Source organism: Oncorhynchus nerka, linkage group LG15, assembly GCF_034236695.1.
Source record: "Oncorhynchus nerka isolate Pitt River linkage group LG15, Oner_Uvic_2.0, whole genome shotgun sequence".
NCBI lineage: Eukaryota > Metazoa > Chordata > Actinopteri > Salmoniformes > Salmonidae > Oncorhynchus > Oncorhynchus nerka.
Window position 1 is genome coordinate 64347321 of NC_088410.1, and position 26346 is coordinate 64373666.

Here is a 26346-nt window from a genome sequence, read left to right on the forward strand (position 1 = left end):
TCATTTATCATTCCGGTGTTAATCTGCTAAATTGTCATTCTTTGCTAGTATGGCCTATTTATTGCCTGCATCCTCATGCCTTTTGCACACACTGTATATAGATTTAAAAAATTCTACTGTGTCATTGACTTGTTTATTGTGTTATTGTTTATTCCATGTTATTCCATGTGCTGTTGTCTGTGTCACACTGCTTTGCTTTTTCTTGGCCAGGTCACAGTTGTAAATGAGATCTTGTTCTCAACTAGCCTACCTGGTTAAATAAAGGTTAAATTAAATAAATAAAAAATACAAATTAAATGCAGATTGCAGGTGATTAGAAGTTCCAATTGTTGGCTATTCTCACTCTGGCTGGATTCCAATAGAGGTTTTGCAGTTGTGTCACAAATCACTTAGCAACCGCACCAGGCTCCATGCTTGAAGACTGAAGTCAGTCTGTTGAAATTTCTCCAAACGTCTACATGGATGGCTGCTTTTAGTACCACCAGAAACTTCTGGAAGATGGCCCATTATTTTGTTTTTCTAAGGACACAGAAAATGGAGGCAAGTGGGAGAACCTATTCATGTAAGTAAATATATTTAGAAAATAATCAAAAACAATGTATTATTAGCTAGCTAGCCTACTATAGAAACTTAGTGTGCAGGCTAAGTTTCTGCTAACATAATGTTTGCTAGTTAGCTAACATTACATACTGCATACAGTGCATTTGGAAAGTATTCAGAACCTTTGTTACATTACAGAATTATTCTAAAATGGATTAAATAAATGTTTTTCCTCATCAATCTACACACAATACCCCATAATGACAATGTGAAAACTTGTTTTTAGAAATACTAGCAAATTTATTAAATATAAGAAGCAGAAATACCTTATTTACATAAATATTCAGACCCTTTGCTATGATACTTGAAATTGAGCTCAGGTGCATCCTATTTCCATTGACCATCCTTGAGATGTTTCTACAACTTGATTGGAGTCCACTTGTGGTAAATTCAATTGATTGGACATGATTTGGAAAGGCAGACACCTGTTGACAGTGCATGTCAGAACAAAAACCAAGCCATGGGGTCAAAGGAATTGTCTGTAGACCTCCGAGACAGGATTGTGTCAAGATACAGATCCGGGGAAGGGCACCAAAAAATGTATGCAGCATTGAAGGTCCCCAAGAACACAGTGGCCTCTATCATTCTTAAATGGAAGAAGTTTGGAATCACCAAGACTCTTCCTAGAGTTGGCCGCCTGGCCAAACTGAGCAATTGGGGGAGAAGGGCCTTGGTCAGGGTGGTGAGCAAGAACCCGATGGTCACTCTGACAGAGCTCCAGTGGAGATGGGAGAACCTTCCAGAAGGACAACCATCTTTGCAGCACTCCAGCAATCAGGACTTTATGGTAGAGTGGCCAGACGGAAGCCACTCCGCAGTAAAAGGAACATGACAGCCTGCTTGGAGTTTGCCAAAAGGCACCAAAAGGACTCTCAGACCATGAGAAACAAGATTTTCTGGTCTGATGAAACCAAGATTGAATTATTTGGCCTGACTGTTAAGCGTCATGTCTGGAGGAAACCTGGCAACATCCCTACGGTGAAGCACGGTGGTAGCAGCATCATACTGTGGGGATGTTTTTCAGCGGCAGGGATTGGAAGACTAGTTAGGATCGAGGGAAAGATGAACGGAGAAAAGTAATATAGAGATATTCTTGATGAAAACCTGCTCCAGAGAGCTCAGGACCTCAGACTGAGGTGAAGGTTCACCTTCAAACAGGACAACAACCCTAAGCACACAGCCAAGACAACACAGGAGTGGCTTCGGGACAAGTCTCTGAATGTCCTTGAGTGGCCCAGCCAGAGCCCAGACTTGAACCCAATCTAACTTCTCTGGAGAGACCTGAAAATAGCTGTGCAGCGACGCTCTCCATCCAACCTGACAGAGCTTGAAAGGATCTGCAGAGAAGAATGGGAGAAACTCCCCAAACAGATGTGTGCCCAGCTTGTAGCGTCATACCCAGGAAGATTTGAGGCTGTAATCGCTGCCAAAGGTGCTTCAACACAGTACTGAGTAAAGGGTCTGAATACCTACGTAAATGTGATATTTCCATTTTTTTTTTTTTTTTTTTTATAAATGTGAAAAATTGTCATTATGGAGTTTTGTGTGCAGATTGATGAGGGGGGGAAACGATTTAATCAATTTTAGAATAAGGCTGTGATGTAACAAAATGTGGAAAATGTCAAGGGGTCTGAATACTTCCCAAATGCACTGTAGCTAGCTAAGTCATCTACATATTACCAGCTTTCTAACTTCATATTAGCTAGCAATCTTGATATGTTTAATTGTTGTAACTCTAAATGCATTTGTAGCTAGGTAGCTAGCTAACAGCCATGGAAGAGGGTGAAAGGATTAGCTAGCAGTTACAGCTGTCAGAAGGGAGAGTAGGCTACTCTGGTTAGACCGAGTACCTTTGTGGGAGGACATTATGAAAATATTCTCCAGTTCCAATCCTTAACGAGAAAAAATGAGGACAGAGAGATATAGCAACATAATATTCAGTGCTTTCTAATTTGAGTATAATGCAGCCTGTTTACTTTGTGATGTTTTCCGTCCTTAGGTACAGAGAGCCGTAAAAACCTGTCTGCAGATGAAAAGGTCCCAATGAATGTCCCAAGATAATAAGGGTACATTCTTGTATACCATGGATTATATGTGTACTGATGTTAGCACATTTTGTGAACAAAAATACAGCTTAAAAGTCACACACAATCTATAAACCTATTACAACTCGAGCAGGCCAACCATACTGGGTGTACACACTTCTGTTCCAGCCCAGCACTAACACACCTGATTCAATGTATCAGACCTAATTGGTTAATAATCAAGTGTGCTAGTGCTGGGCTAGACCAGAAGTCTGCTCTCCCCGTATATCAGGGATCAGTGGAGCGAGTTTGGCCACCTATGGTATTGACTTTTTTTTTCTTCACCTGAAATTATGGGTTTGGTAATAATGGTCTACTTGTTACTAAAATGTCTAACCTTACAAATGAGTTAGCTTACTTGTACTCTGAAATGATATGAAATAGTGTTGATTCTTTGAAGTTACAGTAAGTGTTTAAATTTGTTTTACTTTTGAATTAAACTATTATTCAAGATGAACTACTGTTGATGTTGATTCAACACAGATCACAATCCTGCAATAAAGAGGGGAAGGGAATCTGTCTCTAATTTGTCTGTTTCTGTGTTGCATTCATAAATTAACATTACCTTTCTGTTCAGTCATAAGCTCTCCAATTCGGTTTATTTGATTGTCACAATTTTTTCAGGACATCAGCCATGTGAATCCATTTTGCAGCTGATAATGGTCTGCAATGTCAATGCAGCCATAGGCCTACAGCAGTGGTTCCCAACTCCAGTCCTTGAGTTCCCCCAACAGCGCACATTTTTGTTATTGTCCCGGACAAACACACCTGATTCAACTCTGAGGGCCTGCTGATTAGTTGATAAGTTGAATCAGGTGTGTTTGTCCGGGGCTATAATAAACTGTACTGTTGGGGGTACTCGGGGACTGGCGTTGAGATCCACTGGCTTACAGTATGATGGCATTAGCCTTATGGGCATTTGCAATGCATCCTTTACATTGTGCATCTGAATCAGAGAATAGCTTTACTCACACGTTGTTTACATATTGTTCAGCTATATGTTCTCAATTTAAAAACGATACCTGTAGACAATGTATATGAGGCTAATCATTACACTGGATTTTGTACATGCCTTGTGCTGACATTAAATTGTTTAGTGCAAATCCAACCCTTGTAATCTAGGTGGTGAAATATATGAAAGCAGGAGATGATGGGATCCTTAGCTTAAAACATACAGCTACTGCCACCAAGTTCAATGCCAGATACGTTTCTCCTAGAAGGTCTGAATGGCACTTAGAGGTGCTACTGTGATAATGAAGAATGGTTTGCCTAAGACTACCACAACAATTACATAGTCTATGCTAAATGTGTTCAAATTGTAAAAGAAAGAGAAATGTTGGGCTATATGAAACACTTTTTATTAAATGGGGCAAGGCAAAGCATAGATGAAAAAAATACTTTTCATTTAACCCATACAACAATATAGCCTATTATGACAGTACAGTATGTTTACAGTATCATAAACAGTAGTCTTTTACACGCTCCAAATTATATTTTATATATTCATATGGTTGAAGGCAAATTCGTTTTTTATTGATCTGTTGTCAGTGTCAGTGGAGTAGGCCATGGCTATCATCCTATTAAAACAATATTCTGCTGTCTCCAGTCACATAAAGTGTAGTAAAATTGCATGAAATGTGTATCAAATGTCACATTTTTCCGATGCAAAGGAAAGTAAGGTTAAGCCTATGCCACTATGCGCGTATTAATAGCCTACATTATCACTATCCAATCTACTCATCACATTAGGAATAGTAGGTTTACATTATTAGTCTGCAAATGCAATGACAGAGGCATGCAATCCTTTGTTATAAAGGTGCATTGTTATGGTGAAAAAATTGCTTCCCAAAACTTGAAACTCACGCGACACATTCTAAAAGCTAGACTACAAGCCAACTAGCTAGCTAATGTTGGCTAATTTACTGTAGCGTTGTTGTTAACACCTAGTTAGCAGAACAGCTCAAATAAACTCAAAATCGATCCGCCTTGATTTACCAGTGATGAAATGATCGTAGCAGACCTTGTACTGACAGCTGTCTGGGTTCAGGTCTTGACGGGGAGAAAGGTTTATTCGCTTTTCTGACAGCTCTTGAGTCTTATCTCATTGGTATCACCAATTGTGTTTCATGATTGCGTGGGAATCTGTAAACATTTTTCCCAGTTGTCTTTCCTGCCTTGTTAGATGTCAGATCTTGATTTGACCAGTTTTGATCATTTCTAATGGGAAATTCGTTTTGATAGGCTACAGTAGGCTATAGTTTAGGTGTGAGATCTAGTGAAAGGAAGAGAACTGCATGTTTTCAGTGAATTTATGTCAATCTCAAGACTTCCTTGCAGCGCAGGAAAAGTCTCAGCGACAAGTGATCAAATTAAGATACTACATCTGAATATAGAATCAAGTGTGTAGTATATTATAACATATCATTCTGATCTCTGATAGAAACCAGAAAATGTCTGCTCAAGATTTGTACCTGAGAGTTCTGATCTGTGTGTTCTATGCTGTGATGCAGAACATGGAGGTTAAAATCACAGAGTACTTATGATTTGTAGAAATTCTGCTTAAATACAGAAATTTGAGAGTGAAATGTGAAATGGATCTTGCTTGCATGGCATTTTGTTTGATGTAGTGCTGATTAAAAATAGATTGGAGTCTCAGTGCTGGTGAAGGTTGTCCTGGCAGGACAAGGTCATAGAGCAGTGCCACACACACGCACACATGCACACACACAGGGAGGTTTGTATGATGGCATGTTGGTGGGCCTATGCCCAATACCGGATCATGTGCTCAATACTTGATAATGTGCCCAATCATCACTGCAGAGAGCACTCAATGATTCATCCTGCACCACCACTGAAACCATGCCAACATCTGTAACCTAATTTCCCATATAGTTGCTGACACCACGCCAATCTCTGTGACCTCATTTCCTATCTCACTCCTTACACGCCAATTCCTCTGACCTCACACGGACAGGCCACGGACTCTGCTACTGAACTGAGATATCTGAGAGCAAGTGGACACGACATATACCCTCTAACCTCTCCTCACACTCACACACCAGCCTCATACCTTGCCAAGCAGTATGCTCCACTTAACAAGGTAGCGATCAATCATGTTACATTAAACTTGAATGTATCCCCTAACCAACCAATCCTGCCACCCCCCGGACATACTCCTGTCCTGCCATGTTAAAACTGCTAAATTAGTAGGAAGAGAGAGACAGAGAAGAAAATGGGGCAAGAAAGAGAGAGACAAATTTGGGGGAGAGAAACTGAGATAGCTGCTGTGGTGAGAAAAGGTTGCTTTAAAATAGAGCAGAGTTTTTTATGAATTCCCTTCAAAGGGCAGAGTGTAATGTGTGTATGAATGCGTGCGTGCGTGTAAGAAAGGGCCTGATTAAACAAGCAAAGAAGTGCTCTGAGGGATCTGTACCACACTTCCTTCCTCACAGCATGGACAGAGCAGGTAGAGACAGAGAGAGTGAGAGAGAGAGAGAAAGAAAGAGAGAGAAAGAGAGGGAGAGATATGGAGCAGAGGTAGAGAGCCAAGTATGAGAGAAGTAATTGGATGTGAGAAACATGACAATCACGTTGACACACTCCTGTGGTACCCTACACTTGACTGTTTCTCACCAGATTGCCCACTGACAGCGTCTCATCAAAGCGAGGAGTCATAGGGTAGTGCTCCATGGCCATGAAGAGGGTGTTGAGGACGATACAGATGGTGACGGCCAGATCTACAAAAGGGTCCATGACGATCAGGTTGAGCACATACTTGATCTTCAGCCAGAAGGGAAAGCAGTCCCACACACAGAAGAGGTTGGCAAACTTATACCACCATGATGGACATGCCCTTTGAGAATCTTCTAGCTCTGTATGGGGAAAGGGGGGGAGGGGGAACAGAGGGGGCAAGGGAGAAAGGGGTAAACCAAGAGAAGGAGAGGGAGACAAAGTGAAAGAGAGAGCAAAAATGGTAAAGTGTGAATAAGAGGAAAAGAGAGAGTAGGAGTGGGAGAGGGAGAGTGTGGAAAGGAGAGGAGAGAGAGAGAGAGAGAGAGAGAGAGAGAGAGAGAGAGGGAAAGAGAGAGTGAAAGAGAGAGAGGAAGGGAGGGAGAGGGAGGAAAAGAGTCACAAAAATAGACCCGTTGCTATAAGGCTGGTTGTCTGGTGGTCAGGTCAGTATATTGCAAAATGGCAGGGCTAAATGGGAAGGGGTTGAAAGGTGAGAGGTTGGATGTGAGGACAGAGGCAGCCGTACCATCCACCAGTGTGTGTGAGTGAGTGTGAGTTCTGTAACCTACACCAGTGTGTGTGTGTGTGAGAGTGTGTGTAGAGGTAACTGTACCCTCCACCAGTGTGTGTGAGTGTGTATGAGTTCCATACCCTCCAGCAGAGTATGTGAGTGTGTATGTGTCGCCACGCTCATCACACTGTTGGTCCGGTCCTTGTTGCGGCTGAGCTGGTCCACAGAGACCATCAGGGAGCCCGAGTGTTTCTTCTTCCCCTCCACCTCTGTGGTCTGCGCTCAGGGACAGGACACACACACAAACACCCATCAGAAGCTTTACACAAACACTACAACTTGAAACCATTCTAATCACTAACCCTAGCCTTTGTGTCTGACACACGGTATGCTTAAACCAGAGAGAGAGAGAGAGAGAGAGACCAACACCCAATCCTATCCCACACACCAGACACGAAAACCCTATGCCAGACACAAAAAATACCACTAAGCCCCATTCCTTACAACATTATCCCACTCTAAGCAAACCATTCTGTCCCACCCAAAACGTATAACAGTTGTATCCCCTTCCCAAACCTCCATGCAAGAGCAGGCATATAGCTAATAAGAAAAGAGAAGTCAAGACAGCCACTGTACCATGCTACGTTTGGAGAGTAGGTAAAACGCTTGGCTTGGAGAGAAGTAAGGGGATTTCAAACTACCATGCTACGTTTGGAGAGTAGGTAAAACGCTTGGCTTGGAGAGAAGTAAGGGGATTTCAAACTACCATGCTACGTTTGGAAAGTAGGTAAAACGCTTGGCTTGGAGAGAAGTAAGGGGATTTCAAACTACCATGCTACGTTTGGAGAGTAGGTAAAACGCTTGGCTTGGAGAGAAGTAAGGGGATTTCAAACTACCATGCTACGTTTGGAGAGTAGGTAAAACGCTTGGCTTGGAGAGAAGTAAGGGGATTTCAAACTACCATGCTACACGAAAAAATATATATTTAGAGATTCTTTGTCAAGGGGTGAGGGTGATATGTGTAATCATTTTTCATCTAGGGTTTTTACTGCTCAGGAAGTGTTCTTAACTGCTGTGAAGGCTGTGAAGAACTATCCTGTTCTTTCCCTCTCCACCATGATTTCCTTTATGCCATGAATTGGTACACTGTTAAAAAGTTCCTGTAATTTGATGGTAAAGTACAGGTACTGGTTGTAGTGAATTCATGGTAAACAACAAATTACTGAATTTGAGGTATTTGTGCCAACCTTCAGTGGAAGTGTTGTGCCAGTTTAAGTGGTTAATGGTTAAGTCGTCAAAGGTTGAGCACCTCGTTAACACTGTCAGTTCTGCAATTGTTGTAAGTGCATGTGACCATAAAGAGATGCACTGATAAGAGGTTACTGTGCATTTCAGAGTAAGTTAATGGAAGTTAGATGCCTGAAAGTTACCAAAAACATGTTGTTAGAAAGGCAGCCAGTTAACTGTATGTAACTGTATTTTTTTTAAATCCAAAGAAACTTTGGTTTAAATGTACATTATTGTAAACTTTTTTCACAGTAACTTTAAGGTATCTGGCTGCCAGTAAGTTACCGTAAAAAAACAGGATTGTTTTACAGTGCAGTAACTGCAAGTAACTTACTTGCAACTAGCTGCCAGTAACTTAATGTACTTTCACTGAACATTGTTGATTACAATATAGCTTAACATTAGTTGATAATTACTAAAGCATTATTTGTTGCGAGCACCCTTGGGATCCTTGGTTGGCAGCACTGACCTTCCTACCATATCGTATCACCATATCTAGTCAGTGAACATGACAGAGATCAGCCACAGTAAATTACCTTGAATTTTACAATAATTACTTGCAGCAAGCTGACAGAAAATTGTTGAAAAATAAACATTAACTTCTTGGGGCCTCATTTATAATCGTTGCATACATTTCACATAACATTTCTGTGTGTGCCATTTCTGTAAAGTCTGAGCAAAAATAGAGATTTATAAACTTGGTGCATGCCGTACATATGCACATTTGCCATTATAAATGAGATCTGATGTCAAATTAGCATTAAAACTCTGCCTGGAAAACACCCTCCATTCACCTTTTATGGTGACAACAACACACTTTATTTGCGGGAACTAGGCCAATTTGCATTAGGCCACGGCACGCAAAAGATGAATTGTTGTTCAATATTTATTTAATCAATATATTATTAGGTTTCTATGTCCTGCCTTGGTATAGGCTCTGGGATGAAATAGGTAATGATGTCGTGCTCCTATCGCACAGCAGTACTGTAGCCTACCCATACTGTCAAATATTTTACATAAGCTACCGGTTTATTTACTGTTTTGGCAGAATGTTTTCATATTCAGCAGTAATTTATGCTGTATCTACAGTACCAGACACACCTACTCATCTGTTTTTCTTTACTTTTACTATTATATATTCTAAAATAATAGGGAAGACATTAAAACTATGAAATAACACATATGGAATCATGTAGTAAACAAAAAAGTGTTAAACAAATCAAAATATATTTTAGATTCTTCAAAGTAGCCACCCTTTGCTTTGATGACAGCTTTGCAAAATCTTGGCATTCTCTCAAAAAGCTTCACCTGGAATGCTTTTCCAATAGTCTTGAATGAGTTCCCAAATATACTGAGCACTTGTTGGCTGCTTTTATCTTCACTCTGCGGTCCAACTCACCCGTGAGAGCAAATTTAATTCCGGTTCATCTGTTCTGTTGAAAAGATTAACCAGAATTACATTTACTCTCACGGGTGTCCAAAAATAGCTATCTGAACACCACGGCCCTACTAAGCCATGCTTCTAGTCTTCTGCTCTGGGTTGTTTGTGACCCAACTGGTGCCACATAGTCGACCACAAGGAGCAGAACGTCAACACCTGGCTGTCCGAGAAACCCAAGCACTCGCAGACATCGTCCCACCCGTCCCAACAGGCCAGCGCATCAGAATACGGTGAATCCTCTACCTCAGCGATGTCTTCTTCATCCTCCAGATCCAGAAATACCTTTTTGGTCCTCTTGCCTCTGCAATGTTCCAAACGCACACATGCCAAAGACAAAGTTGCACAAGGAGAGGTACGAGAGGACGTTGGAATGAGGTAAACGAAGATGCCCAAAGCAACACTGCTCCATGAGAGAATGTAGTTTTTAACTACAGTTTTCTAGTGAACAAATTGTATGTTTTAAACAAAGGATTGTACTGTATGCAGTCACAAATCCTATTCATGTTACAATTGAACTATTTAAGTTTCAATGCAATATCAAATTGAAAGGTTTCTTTAGCCCTAGAACTGAAGCTTTCCCTAATTCCTCCAGCTTCAGACCTACAAGTACTTTCATAACACTTCTAAATAACCCATCAGTTGGCACATTTTGTAGATTGGTAGAAAATTACATTGACATCCAACTAAAGAAACAAAGTGAATGTCGACATTTGCAACATAAAGACAACCATTCCAGGAGTCAAAAAATGCTCTGGATTACTTCATTAATGATAACTTGATTAATATACAGAGATCAGATAAGGGAAGTGGGATTGTGATTTCTAATACCAACATGTATGTATATAGAAAACATGAAAAGCTTGTTGGATGGTAAAACATTTTTTTACAAGAAATTGATTTCCTTGATAAAGGACTACAAAATAAATTGTTGACAGAACAGGAATTTAAATTGAAATCTTTCTGTCCCAAAACCTACAGTATTGATTCTTTATGGCTTATTTAAGGTTCACAAATCAACCACAGCTCCTCGGTTAAGACCTATCGTTTCAAGTGTTGGCTCCCTAACTGAAATGGTGTCTCGTTATGTGGGCTTCCACATTTATCCACTAGTCAAACATTTGTAATCCCATTTTAAAAGACACCACTGACTTTCTAATGAAATTACCAGTATACCAGTTCTTAGTGAAGGAAATTGACTAGTCACTCTTGTTGTCTCATCGCTATACACATATATATTCCGAATGATGGAGGTATGGAGGCCGTCAAATTCTTCCTCTCCAACCGCTTAAGTGATGTGCCTACAAATTATATCATTGGGCTTGCACAACTAATGCTTACTAAAAACGATTTTCTACTTGACAGGTATTACTACCTAAAGACCTTTGGAACAGCAATGGGAAAACCATTAGCAAATCTCTTCATGGGGAAATTCAAATGTTATTTTATTTATGAAAATAATCCTTTACAGAAATCATGTTAAATATTGGATCCGCTATATAGACGATTGCTTTATAATTAAATAAATGTCTTAACTACATTAACTCACCGGTCATTAACTCCAGAGTACAATCAATTTCCTTCACTATGGAAAAGAACATTAACTCCAGAGTACAATCAATTTCCTTCACTATGGAAAAGAATATTAACTCTAGAGTACAATCAATTTCCTTCACTATGGAAAAGAACATTAACTCCAGAGTACAATCAATTTCATTCACTATGGAAAAGAACATTAACTCACCGGTCATTAACTCTAGAGTACAATCAATTTCCTTCACTATGGAAAAGAACATTAACTCTATATATTTCTTGGATGTACTTGATACAAAGAAGGGCCAATCGCTAAGTATTACAGTTTACAGAAAACCTACAGATTAAAATACTATACAGACAATGGATAGTTATCCCCCTAAAAAGAGGTTTACCAGTCAGTCAACTTCCTAGACTGCCTCGCATCTGTGAAACAGAGGAAAAATATGACAGACAATCCAATTCTCTCATTGAGTGTTTCCGCTTGAGAGGATACCCGACACCTGGCTTGATAAAGCAACAAAAAAAACTACTTAAAAGCTTAAACAGAGTCCAGTTACTTGATACATTCAAATAAAAACAGAAGAAACACATTTCTGTCAAATAAACACTGGCATTTACTATCATCAGACTCCTCTTTAAATTCTGCCCTCCAGAATCCACCTTTATTCACCTATAAACAATCAAGAAATCTATCAAAGATATTGGTCAAATCAGATGTGGTCAGAGAGAGAAAAGAGGCATTCATAAAAGGATCATGTATCTCATGTAGCACCATAAGGAAATGTTCTAACTTGGTATGCCATAAGACTTCTAGGAATGATGAGATAAAGTCATGTATAACTTGCACTACTAAATAAGTTATTTGTATGTTACAGTGTTCTTTGCAATACGATTGATATTCGAAAAACATCCCGCGCTTGGAAAGTACGCCTTGTGGCACATAAATCCACTATCAGACGTCAAGATATCACCTTGCCAGTTGCGAGACACAAAGTCAGGTGATTATGACAACAAATTCCTCCAATGGGAAGCCATGTGGATATTTAAATTAAATTCTGTACATCTACCACTGGAGGCTGCTGAAGGGAGAAAAGCTCATAGTAATGGCTGGAATGGAACAAATGGAATGACACCAAGCACATGGGAACCATGTTTGATACCATTCCATTCATTCAGCTCCATAGATTACCACGAGCCAGTCCTCCCCAATTAAGGTATCACCAATCTCCTGTGATCTCCACATAGTTTAAAAGAAGAACTAGATTGCTATATGCCAAATATAGACTGTCATACAAGAACACCGCCCATATCAGATTTTGCATATCGTTTCTAAGTTAGCCCCACATATTTATGAACGGCTGTGCCTGATGTCCTTTGTGGTAAGCTATCTCATGAATTGATATGATTCATCCAAGTGAGCAGACACCTAAGGCAATTGACAAACAGTGTAGCTATTCGCTCCGCAAGGCAATCAAACAAGCTAAGCGTCAGTATAGAGACAAAGTAGAGTCGCAATTCAACGGCTCAGACACAAAAGGTATGTGGCAGGGTCTACAGTCAATCACGGATTACAAAAAGAAAACCAGCCCCGTCGCGGGCCAGGATGTCTTGCTCCCAGACAGACTAAATAACTTTTTTGCTCGCTTTGAGGACAATACAGTGCCACTGACACAGCCCGCTACCAAAACGTGCGGATTCTCCTTCACTGCAGCCGACATGAGTAAAACATTTAAACGTGTTAACCCTCGCAAGGCTGCAGGCCCAGACGGCATCCCCAGCCACGTCCTCAGAGCATGCACAGACCAGCTGGCTGGTGTGTTTACGGACATACTCAATCAATCCTTATCCCAGTCTGCTGTTCCCACATGCTTCAAGAGGGCCACCATTGTTCCTGTTCCCAAGAAAGCTAAGGTAACTGAGCTAAACGACTACCGCCCCGTAGCACTCACTTCCGTCATCATGAAGTGCTTTGAGAGACTAGTCAAGGACCATATCACCTCCACCCTACCTGACACCCTAGACCCACTCCAATTTGCTTACCGCCCCAATAAGTCCACAGACGACGCAATCGCAACCACACTGCACACTGCCCTAACCCATCTGGACAAGAGGAATACCTATGTGAGAATGCTGTTCATCGACTACAGCTCAGCATTTAACACCATAGTACCCTCCAAACTCGTCATGAAGTTCGAGACCCTGGGTCTCGACCCCGCCCTGTGCAACTGGGTACTGGACTTCCTGACGGGCCGCCCCCAGGTGGTGAGGGTAGGTGACAACATCTCCACCCCGCTGATCCTCAACACTGGGGCCCCACAAGGGTGCGTTCTGAGCCCTCTCCTGTACTCCCTGTTCACCCACGACTGCGTGGCCATGCACGCCTCCAACTCACATCATCAAGTTTGCGGACGACACCACAGTGGTAGGCTTGATTACCAACAACAGCGAGACGGCCTACAGGGAGGAGGCGAGGGCCCTCGGAGTGTGGTGTCAGGAAAATAACCTCACACTCAACGTCAACAAAACAAAGGAGATGATTGTGGACTTCAGGAAACAGCAGAGGGAGCACCCCCCTATCCACATCGACGGGACAGTAGCGGAGAGGGTAGTAAGTTTTAAGTTCCTCGGCGTACACATCACGGACAAACTGAATTGGTCCACCCACACAGACAGCGTCGTGAAGAAGGCGCAGCAGCGCCTCTTCAACCTCAGGAGGCTGAAGAAATTTGGCTTGTCACCAAAAGCACTCAGAGCATCCTGTCGGGCTGTATCACCGCCTGGTACGGCAACTGCTCCGCCCACCACCGTAAGGCTCTCCAGAGGGTAGTGAGGTCTGCACAACGCTTCACTGGGTCAAACTACCTGCCCTCCAGGACACCTACACCACCCGATGTCACAGGAAGGCCATAAAGATCATCAAGGACAACAACCACCCGAGCCACTGCCTGTTCACCCCGCTATCATCCAGAAGGCGAGGTCAGTACAGGTGCATCAAAGCAGGGACCGAGAGACTGAAAAACAGCTTCTATCTCAAGGCCATCAGACTGTTAAACAGCCACCACTAACATTGAGTGGCTGCTGCCAACATACTGACTCAACTCCAGCCACTTTAAGAATGGGAATTGATGGAAATTGATGTAAAAAATGTATCACTAGACACTTTAAACAATGCCACTTAATATAATGTTTACATACCCTACATTACCCATCTCATATGTATATGTATATACTGTACTCTATACCATCTACTGCATCTTTATGTAATACATGTATCACTAGCCACTTTAATTAAACTATGCCACTTTGTTTACATATCCTACATTACTCATCTCATATGTATATACTGTACTCAATACATTAACTTTTTGTGTAGTTACCTTATTTTCACTGCAACCAGTAGACGGGAAATATTTAACAGTGTAATGAAGAACCTTCTAGTTCTATCAGGGTAATGAAGAACCATACACATTTTTATAAACAGGAGCAAAATAAAGAACCCTTTTTTGGTACTAACTAGCACCTTTGTTTTAGTGTAACTAGGATGAGGAAGAATGCTGTTATTGGAAAACGGTTATGTTTTATTGCACCTCCAGTAGCTTGGGGCGGTGGACAAAAGAGAGGTGGATAAATTGTGCTGAAAGACAGACAGAATAAACTGGTCTTGAATTTGCAAATCCTTGGGAAGAGGCCAGATTAAGAGGAGAGTTTCTAGCAATGCTTGTTGTGGATGGGGCACGACATCCTAGGGAGAGCTATCTGTTTGTCGGATAGGTTCTTAGAGAGACTTCTATTCAGGATGATTTTAAACTGACTTATATGCTAATAGACAGGTTACTATGGTATAATGGAGGCCAGGAATCTGTTGTTTTTCATTGGTGGAAGCCACTCAGAGCAGCTGAAGCGAGGGGGGCAGGGAGAAATAAAGACTAAACATTGGAGTGGTGTAATAAGGCTGTGAGTGCTGAGCAATTCATGAGAAGGAAGGACAGAGAAGGGAAAGAGAGAGTGAGACAGAGAGAGAGAGGAGGGGAGAGGAAGAGAGAGAGAGACAGATAGAGAGAGAGAGAGAGAGAGAGAGAGAGAGAGGAGGGGAGAGGAAGAAGGAGAGAGAGAGAGAGGAAGAGAGAGAGAGAGAGAGAGAGAAAGAGAGTGGAAGAGAGAGAGAGAGAGAGAGAGAGAGAGGGGAAGAGAGAGAGAGAGGAAGAGAGAGAGAGAGGAAGAGAGAGAGAGAGAGGAAACCGGACCGAAATGAAAGGCGAGGAGAAGGAAAAAGAGGAGAAAGAAGCTGGAGAGACCAGGGCAGGAGCAACCTCCATCATGCCTAAAAAGTGTTTATGGACTTCCTTACACTGTCGTCAGTGGCAGCCTTATCTATTTTCACCTCAGGCAGAAGGCTCCCGCCGGGCTGGTGAGCGATGAGTGACACTACGCCATTGCAGTCCACCGTGCTGTTCCTCTTCCCTCCAATGTGGGGCGCTAGTGGGTTGATGAGGCGCGACGAGCCCTGGCTGTAGCCGCTGTAGCTGCTGCGGCGGTAGGGGATGAACAGGGAGCCCCGTCGGTCCTCGCTCTCCTCCACCGTGCTGTGCTCGTCGTCAGCAAACTCGTTCTCCGAGCCCACGTCCTTGGGTGGGCGGCCCTTGTTGAAGCTGAAGATGCTGCTGCGGCTGTTGTGGCGCGACATGAAGGGCGAGCCCGGGATGGAGAGGAGAGACTGGAGGAGGGAGAGGGAGAAGGGGGATGGAGAGAGAGAAGAGAAACAGAGGGAAATATAGATAGATAGGTGGGGGCAAACAAGAATGGGTGAGACAGAGTGAGAAGTAAAGGGAGAGAGAGGTGAGGGGATGAGAAAGAAGAAGAGACAGATAGCGAAACAAAGCATGAAAGAGAGAGAGAGAGGGGGGGGTTGGTGTGAGATGGTAAGAGAGGGAGCGAGAGAAAGAATGAAAAAAAGAAAGTAAAATGAAGATTAAATGTGGCTCCTGACTGGCGCAGTGGTCTGAAGCACTGCATCTCAGTGCTGGAAGCTTCACTACAGACCCTGGTTCAATTCCAGTCTGTATCACAACCAGCCATGATTGGGATTACCATAGGGCGGTGCACAATTGGGTCAGCGTTGTCCGGGTTAGGGTTTGGCTGGGGTAGGTTGTCATTGTAAATAAGAATTTGTTCTTAACTGCCTAGTTAAATAATGAAAAATAACGAGGCTATATACAGGGGGTACAATTTCATAAATGCCGGCAGATCATTTGTTTGTTCGACATGGCGGGATCTTTTTGTGTCGGTAAAATGTATTATGCGCGCAATTACGATGGAAACCCCTTTATGCACAAATATTGATATAACAACCATCATATCGAAGTAAACTTGGATTTACGCGATGACATGGTGTGTAGTCCTCTCACTACGACTCAGGAAACCTTGCAGTTTATTAGGCTACAGATGACAATAAGTTATGATGTGCATGTACAAATTACCTGGACTGTACCCCGCACGCTGACTCGGTACCGGTACCCCCTGTACAGAGCCTCATTATTGTTATTTTATTGTGTTATTTTTATCATTTTGTACTTTAGTTTATTTGGTAAATATTTTCTGAACTGCGCTAAGGTCTACACTTGTATTCGCGCATGTCACACATAAAGTTTGATTTGATTTGACTGTATCTGTGAGCTGTTGGCTAGAGCGCACATGCCAAGAACAGAGTAGGCACATTTGTTATTTAACATTTGTTTTTGTTACAAAACTGTCGGTAGAGTTGAAAATGCGATGGAAACATATTGAACCTTAGATTTTTATTAGGTACATGAAAACTTAAGCGAAGAAGGACATTTTGTGTGGTGGAAACACACCACTGGTGGGAAGAAGTGTATCTGTCTTTATGCAGATTTTAGAATATTCGCAAATCTGTCGCCAATTGGATGGAAACCTAGCTACAGAGACAGAAAAGAGATAATGGTTAATTCAAACATGGAAAGACACAGCAACTAAAGACTAGAAGATGGTCACTTTAGCAATCAGGCACACAAATATTATGCAAAGGTCCATTTTGCTTAGTAAAACAGTTCTGACTGGGCTTCTCAGAGTAATGAAAAAACACAGCTAGATTACTGCTATCAGCAGGGCCGTGAATGATCAATGAAAAGGCCTTATAAATAATGTAGAGGGGTCCTGTGAAAGCAAGCCTCTCTCTGGCCTTCCCTTCCCTCACAACCAAACAGACCAAGACTAGTGTAATGTACAGTCACTGCTGCTACACTAAAACTGCTCTCCTTTGCACTAGTGTTGAACAGAAGATGTGTCAGCACAATGCAACGTCACTGACTATCACCAGGAAGGAGCGAAAGAAGAAAAGAGCAGCGAGGGAGAGGTGTGAGGCCTTAATAATTCTGTCACTCAGTAGCAACCTCTGTTACATTAACATGAAACCTTGCATTGGTATGACATCATTGTAGTCGGGTGGCTAAGCTGTAAAATTGGACTTAATCATAAATTTGATACAGACGTATGTACAGTGCATTCGGAAAGTATTCAGACCCCTTGACTTTTTCCACATTTTGTTACGTCACAGCCTTATTCTAAAATGGATTACACATTTTTTTCTCATCAATCTACACACAATACCCCATAGTATTCAGACCCATTACTCAGTACTTTGTTGAAGCACCTTTGCAGCGGTTACAACCTTGAGTCTTCTTGGGTATGATGCTACAAGCCTGACACTACTCTATTTGTAGTGCCAGGTTTGTAGCAGAGTGCCAGGCTTGTTTCTCCCATTCTTCTCTGCAGATCGTCTCAAGCTCTGTCAGGTTGGATGGGGAGCGTTGCTGCACAGCTATTTTCAGGTCACTCCAGAGATGTTCGATCGGGTTCATGTCCGGGCTCTGGCTGGGCCACTCAAGGACATTCAGAGACTTGTCCCGAAGCCACTTCTGTGTTGTCTTGGCTGTGTACTGTGGAGTGGCTTCCGTCTGGCCACTCTACCATAAAGGTCTGATTGGTGGAGTGCTGCAGAGATGGTTGTCCTTCTGGAAGGTTCTCCCATCTTCACAGAAGAACTCTGGAGCTCTGTCAGAGTGGCCGCCCTGACCAAGGCCCTTCACCCCCAATTGCACAGTTTGACCAGGCGGCCAGCTCTAGGAAGAGTCTCGGTGGTTCCAAACATCTTCCATTTAAGAATCACGGAGGCCACTGTGCTCTTGGGGATCTTCAATAATGCAGAATTTGTTGTACTCTTTCCCAGATCTGTGCCTCTACACAATCCTGTCTCGGAACTCTACGGACAATTCCTTTGACCTCATGGCTTGGTTTTTGCTCTGACCTGCACTGTCAACTGTGGGACCTTATATAGACAGGTGTGTACCTTTCCAAATCATGTCCAATCAATTTAATTTACCACAGGTGGAATCCAATCAAGTTGTAGAAACATCTGAACAGGATGCACCTGTTTCCATCCAGCTCAATTTCGAGTCTCATAGCAAATAGTCTGAATACTTATGTAAATAAGGTATTTCCGTTTGTTGTTTTATACATTTGAAAAAAATCTTTAAAAACTTTTTTGCTTTACCATTATGGGGTATTGTGTGTAGATTGATGAGGAAAACAATTAATTGAATACATTTTAGAATAAGGCTGTAATGTAACAAAATGTGGAAAAAGTCACAGGGTCTGAATACTTTCCGAATGCGCTGTACCTTGAAAAGATTTATATATGGCGCGACCACAGATTTGGCCCCTGGGGCGATTGGCAGCCATTTGTGAAAATGGCCACCAACATTAATGCTATTTTACAATTCAAAAGGAATGCTTTGTGGTAAAGGCACCAAATTTGTCACAGAGCTAGATTTATGGACCCATGGCTGCCGACTGTAACACTATTTTGATGGTCAGAAGAACTATTTCCAGATATACAAAGCACATTTGACACAAAGGCACTGTAGATTAAAGGTAGATTTAGAAATGGAGCCACCACAGACATCTTACAAAATGGCCATTGTCTGTATTACAATGTTACAGTTCTGAAGTCCTTTTTTTAGATAAACGTATCAGATTTGGCAGAGTTAGATGTATATATCACAAAAAATATTTAGATATGGAGCCACATCAGATTTGGCACCAGGGTGCTGTGGCAGCCATCTTTGAAAATGACTGCCTAGCAGTACCAACATTTTACAACTTAGAACTATTTTACGAGAAAGGCTCCAAGTTTGGCCCAGAGATAGATTTATGGACCCTACAAACACTAAGATATGGAGCCAACACAGACCTTTCACCCCAAATAGGCTATATGTTAATATACTATACTGCATTATAGTTTTTGTAACACATTTTTGTAACACACAGCTGTTGGTTGATATACACCATTGGTTGCTATACTTGAATACAGGGTGTCAAGTCAGGTCCAAAGCTATGAGATCCTTTTGCTTAGTAGCAAATAGTAAGTTAGCGGCTTAGTTCCAGGGCTTTTGATGTTCTTTTTAAAATATTTGGTCTGTTTCTATGATTGCATCCACTGGCCTAATAAAAATGATCTTTAATTATGATTTTGGAGGTCCCTTAGCGGAAGTAAGTACACCTTTACCTGACGCTTCCTCAAATCAACAGTGACCACCAACATGTGGTGAAAGTAAAACATTCTCTGTGTCATGTACAGTTCTTGTCTCACTGAAGCACAGCTTGAGAGAATTGTCCACAGCAATTGTGAACTACTCAAACTCAATGGCTGGGATATTTTTCACAGGTACAGCTGTAGTTAGTCTGTATTTCATCCTGATATGGGCATTGGGAAGTAGCTTGAGTAACCATTTGTTTAAATGCTCATGGAACCCAACCCATTAGACCAAAATAATATTCCGTCTTGGGCTGAGGCTGGTTTTATATCGCAGGTAGAGCTACCTCATCAATAGAGCATTCTAACTCACCTCCACTAGAAGCAGTCCCAGAAATGTTTACTTTTTCCTACAAATGTGGCCTACATGGCTGCAGTGTTTCTCTCTGTACTCATTGTATTATACTGTGTGTAACTGTTAAACTTTTTGGTTTTCAGGAGAACCAGGGTAAGAACTATAAACCGTGACTTTAAAAGTCAAAGAAGTATATGCCACGACATTTTGTAGATTAAAGGTTTGTAAAATAGTGGTAGTCTGCGGCTATATAGTAAGATGGCTGCCACAGCCCCCAGGGGCCAAATCTGTGGTTGCTCCATATCAAAATATTTTTTAGGGTACCTAAATCTAACTTCGTGCAACATTTGGTGTGTTTATAAAAAATGTAAGAAAAAAATCAGAACGATAACGTTGTATTACTGACAATGGCCATTTTATGAGATGTCTGTCACAGCCCCCAGGGGCCAAATCTGTGGTGTTTCCATATCTAAATCTTTTCAGGCTTCATAAATCTACCTCTGTGCCATATGTGGAATGTTTCTCTCAAAAAAGTCCTTCTGAGTTGCTTACCAAGAGGATAGTGAATGTTCCTGAGTGGTGTAGTTACAGTTTTGACTTAAATCTGCTTGAAATCTATGGCAAGACTTGAAAATGGCTGTCTATCAACAACTAACTTTACAGAGTTTGAAGAAATGTTAAAATAACAAGACTCACAGCTGTAATCGCTGTCAAAATAGCTTCTAATATTGACTCAAGGGGTGAAGTGTTTTATTTTACATAAATAAAAATAAAAATATATAGAAATGTTTTTCCACTTTCACATTATTGTGTTTTTGTTTAGATCGTTGACACAAAAAGGACAATTAAATAAATTTTAATCCCAATTTGGAACACAGTAAAATGTGAAGAAATCCAAGGGTAGTGAAAACTTATGATAGGCACTGTATGTCTCATTACTCATGAAAGTCTCTGAAAATGACTTAAATTAAGAAAATAGTTTATCTTTATTGTCTGGTGCTAGTTTTTACCTGGTTCATGATGGACGACTTGCGTCCCAGCCGGTTGCCTGGGAAACGGAAGATGCTCCTCCTGCTGCCATCGTCCGACTCGGACTTAACGTGCTTCTCGTGGTCGACCTTCTCGCCTTTCTCCCCCTTCTCTTTCTTCTCCTCCTCTTTCTGACGAGACTTCTTCTTGCGATTGCGTCGATCCTTGGCGCTCTTGGAGCTGAGCTTGGATGCATCAGAGGAGCTACGGGATAGGTGACCTCCACCCTCCGTTGCATCGCCCCCCTCCACCCCGTCGGCCTCCGACACCATGCCCGCCGAGGTCGCCATGGCAGCAGCCTGAGGGGTGGGGAGGTGGGGGACAGGTAAGAGAGAGGAAAAGTAAAGGGAATGAAGGGAGACAGACAGACAGACAGACAGACAGACAGACAGACAGACAGACAGACAGACAGACAGACAGACAGACAGACAGACTAGGGCTGATTTGTTTACTGTGGTTCAAATCACTTTTTCTGTTGTTTCTATTTGCTAAATAAATGTTTTAGCATGGAGCATGGAGCATGAGCTACTCACTAGGCTATAGCCTATGTCTACTGCAGGACAAGACAAAGCCGTGAGAAAACTAGTTTTGATAAGTCATGGTTATTAAAGTCCTAAAAACAGGTTGGCTCACCAATACATTATCAGATGGAGAACACGCTTTTTGGAAGAGAAATACCTGATTTTGGTGCAAGTACAGCTGACTAGCGCTAGCTGGCATTAGTAACCTTAGCTACAATTTTGTGGATTAAACTAAATTACGAATCCGATAAGAATCCCAGAAGACAGACAGACACTGACAGACAGACAGACAACCCCCACACCCAGTCTGGGACTAACCTGGGCATCCTGAAGGATGGCAAGACAGAACAGGTAGGAGAGGGGAGAAGTGAAGGGAGTGTTGTGTACAGACAGATAGACCCAGCAATCAGACAGACAGAGAGACAGACAGACAGATGGCTCCTCACCCAGTCTAACACCAGGGAGGGACAAACCTGTGCATCCTCTTGCTGGTTCTTGATCTGCTCCAGCATGGCTTTGAACTCTGCCTCTTTCTGCTCGGCCTCCTCTATCGTCGCCTGGTTCTGTTCCTCATAGGCCATGGCCACCACAGCCAGAATCAGATTAACCAGGTAGAAGGATCCAACGAAGATCACCAACACAAAGAAAATCATGTAGGTTTTCCCTGCCGCTCGCAGTGTCTGGGAGGGAGGGAGAGGGGGAGGAAGGAAAGGGGGAAAGTGGCAGTATTTTTCTTCCAGAGCTGAGGTACTTCCCTGTGTTTCTCTGTCAATACATGGTGTCTGTACTATCTTTGGCACTGTTAACTCTGTTGGTGCTTTGACATCCACACCAATAGGTTTCTCTGGGAATGGCTCATACATGCATAATACATCATCTGTAATCTTCTCCTGGCGGAGCAAGCCCCGCAATCTTTACATTCAACACCTAAAATGTATAGTACATGTGAGTTGCACGCTCGTTCCCTTCATAGTGAACGTGTACTAACTACTTCGTAACATACTGTACATATTGAAATTCATAACATATCATGCGAATCTGAGGAAGTAACATCATAAAAAATGGATGATAGACATTCACAAATTAATATATATCATACAAAACGTAACATATCATACTAAATGGAGGGACACAAATCTAAAGTTAGAAAATAATTGTCAACCCAATTTGAAACATCTTGGTCACAACTTTTATTTCCTAAATGGAGTAGGCTGATGTATTCAATTATGTATTTATGGCTGAATTCTGGAGTACATTTGTACAAAAGATTATGAGAGTCCACCCATAACCTGGCCCCTGCGCCAAAATACAACTTTGTTTACACTCGTGAAATGTAGGCTATACATCCATTTACGAGGGGCAACCTTTCTGTAATTCCAACCAACCATAATTCCATGTCTTTTCCTTTGGCCTGATAGCACACAAGTTGTCCCAATTGATAACGCACCCCCTCGAAGCATGCAACAGTGTGTGATCGTGGCCCACAATTTATGGAGTTCCTGCCTGTGTGTATTCCTGCATCTACAGGCAGCCCCTCAAGTAACCCATTGGTTCCTGAATGAACACCCCCCCCCCCCCTTGAGCATGCCATCTTCCTGCTTGTGTGACACTTCTGATATTTTGGATTTCCCCTGATTGTCTATGTGATTCAAATGTAGGTCAAAAGGGAAATAAAAGTATTTTGAGTTTTTCGGGACGAAAGAAAGCTAGCTAGCTACCGGTGTTGCCCCCGCCTGATGTGTAAGAGAGTGCTAGCTAGTACCCAGTGTCCTTCGCTCCTGTCTTCTGAACACCTGCCTTCGACGCCATTAACAGAACTGCGGGAAAGCAGTGCCCGATAGGCGGGGGCTTAAGACAATGTCTACCACTAGTTAGCTAGCTACAGTTGTTGCCCCCACCTCTTCTTCTTCTGTGGGGTATATTGGCGGTTGGCATCCACCTCCTGTACTGGAGTGCCCCTGCCTCCCGCCTGTGGACCGGGGTCCTAGCTTAAAAATGTAGCAATTGAAGTATAAAGAGGGTTATACATACAGATGTAGGATCTTAATTTGAGCCAGTTTGCTAGAGTAGGATAATAATGCAGGAGTCTTGACAGGTGCTTCCAGGTGTGCTTTTGTCTGCTCACTGTTTTAATGCTCCCAAACTTAATATTTTAATAAAGCTTTGGTGATTAAGAAGGCGGTCTCAGAAGTCAAACCCTTTATCGATAGTCTGTACTACTCGGAGAATGCTTTGGGCAGGACAAAAAAAAACCAGCCTTCATTGAGAGGAGTGGGGGCTATGCCTGGTTTTTAATAAAAGGAAATGGGAAAAAACATCTGTCTATTATGTCCCTAAATACAAGGTTTATATATGCACTTAAGCTGTCACAATCCATTGCTAAGACCAGCATTTAATTGGACTTATATATCCCCACCAGTTCTGCCTGAAATTGGCACTTTGGCGCACGTTTTTAAGGACACACCTCAGATATTGCCACCCCTCCCACCTCAGCACAAGCGTGCTCATATAAGACAGGTAAATTACCAATCTTGGGTTGGTAAGGGTTGGCAAGGGTTGGTAAATAGCACAGCGCCGGCTTAACATGTTGAAATTGCCAACGAGCGTGCATTTTAACACACACTTACGTTAGGCAATACTCAACAACATGTTGTGTTCTCTCAAGCTCTTCCAGTCAAACTTAAAACAGAATCTTTCTCATCTGCAGCTGGGACATAGATTATGACCAAAGACCAGAAATCAGGTTAAACTCTGAGATACTGTAGAATCCATGCAGCCTCTCATCAACAGACAGACCAGTCCTTGACAAGAAGCAGTCAGTGACTCACAGTTTGATGGCAAAGAAACCAAGAGAGAGAAAATGCTGGGAGGCTATTTGCTGATCCACTGTCAAGCATGATGATTTAGTTTCTTTGCATGTTGTAGACAGGGCAGAAATGCCAGCCTTAATGAACCAATTAGCCAGTAGCCCTTTTCTGCAGTCAAATGACCTAGTGGGATGAACATTATTCTTTTTTTTTTTACTAACTAAAATCTGGGCTTTATATTAAACAGTTTATTTTACTATTGGGATGCAAACTCATAATTGAATACATTTCAACTCTATCTCTAACATGGTACAGATTTGTATACCCATGTGTGTGTGAGGTGTAGACATTTGTTTCAAAGTGTATTTGTTTAAGACTACCAAGTAACACTCTGTGTGACCATGATTTAGCCCACTGCAGTAAAAGGTTAAACAACAGTGCTGCAGAACTGACAGTCAATTCTCAGTTCAAAACAACAACATAGAGCCGTCTCAATCTATCGCTTTGGTTTCAATGCTCTCCGGCTGCTCATATAAGCCGCCCACATTGAATTACACTGCTTCCGCCATTACAAGCAGGAATTATTACAGTATTAATTTTCCCTGTCTATGACGAGCTTGGCCTTACCAGCATGTAGAGGTTCTCCCAGAAGTCTTGGGTCATGAGGCGGAAGAGAGTGAGGAAGGCCCAGCCGAAGCTGTCAAAGCTGGTGTACCCGTAGTTTGGGTTTCTCCCGGCCTTCATACACGTGTAGCCCTCAGGGCACCGCCTGGGAGGAAGGGAGGGAGAAGGGGAGTCGTGATTTTCATGGAGTCATGAAGTAAATCTCCCATTGACATCGACGCATGATTTGCGTGAAAGTCGTAGTTATGTTAGGATTATTTTCTGTTGTTCCCTTTTATGGTGGCTATTTTAATCTACTGGAAGTTTTATTTTGCAGTAATAGATCATGAGACTCACCCTGAGTCCGAGCTGTTTCCACACAGTAGAGCATCCAGCTGCCCAGGAATGAAATAGAAATTCCCTGAAAAAGTTAAGGACATCTTTATCTTCATCTGACTCATACATTTAGACTGTTTCAGGCTCTTATGGTTTATGTGGAATGTGGGACTGTGTTCATTTACGATGTGCAGTGGACTCACCATCATTCATTTATACTGTATTCTGCATGTTCTTTTATCTAACCCAGACATGTACAGTGGGGCAAAAAAAGTATTTAGTCAAGCCACCAATTGTGCAAGTACTCCCACTTAAAAAGATGAGAAAGGCCTGTCATTGTCATCATAGGTACACTTCAACTATGACAGACAAAATGAGAAAACAAATCCAGAAAATCACATTGTAGGATTTTTAATGAATTTATTTGCAAACTATGGTGGAAAATAAGTATTTGGTCACCTACAAACACGCAAGATTTCTGGCTCTCACAAACCTGTAACTTCTTCTTTAAGAGGCTCCTCCTCCACTCGTTTCCTGTATTAATGGCACCTGTTTGAACTTGTTATCAGTATAAAAGACACCTGTCCACAACCTCAAACAGTCACACTCCAAACTCCACTATGGCCAAGACCAAAGAGCTGTCAAACGACACCGGAAACAAAATTGTAGACCTGCACCAGGCTGGGAAGACTGAATCTGCAATAGGTAAGCAGCTTGGTTTGAGGAAATCAACTGTGGGAGCAATTATTAGGAAATGGAAGACATACAAGACCACTGATAATCTCCCTCGATCTGGGGCTCCACGCAAGATCTCACACTGTGGGGTCAAAATGATCACAAGAACACAAAAATCCCAGAACCACACGGGGGAACCTAGTGAATGACCTGCAGAGAGCTGGGACCAAAGTAACCAAGCCTACCATCAGTAACACACTACGCCGCCAGGGACTCAAATCCTG

General features: G+C 42.2%; 1 protein-coding gene across 1 annotated transcript in view; it reads right to left on the minus strand.

The window, feature by feature from the left end:
- LOC115143113 (sodium channel protein type 8 subunit alpha-like) overlaps positions 1–26346 on the minus strand; it is a 104322-nt gene that overhangs the window by 45658 nt on the left and 32318 nt on the right. Inside the window, 7 exon segments of the mRNA XM_065001797.1 lie at positions 6318–6556; positions 7068–7203; positions 15570–15902; positions 21102–21419; positions 22115–22321; positions 25076–25217; positions 25409–25472. Of these exon segments, the coding sequence (XP_064857869.1) occupies positions 6318–6556; positions 7068–7203; positions 15570–15902; positions 21102–21419; positions 22115–22321; positions 25076–25217; positions 25409–25472 (1439 nt within the window).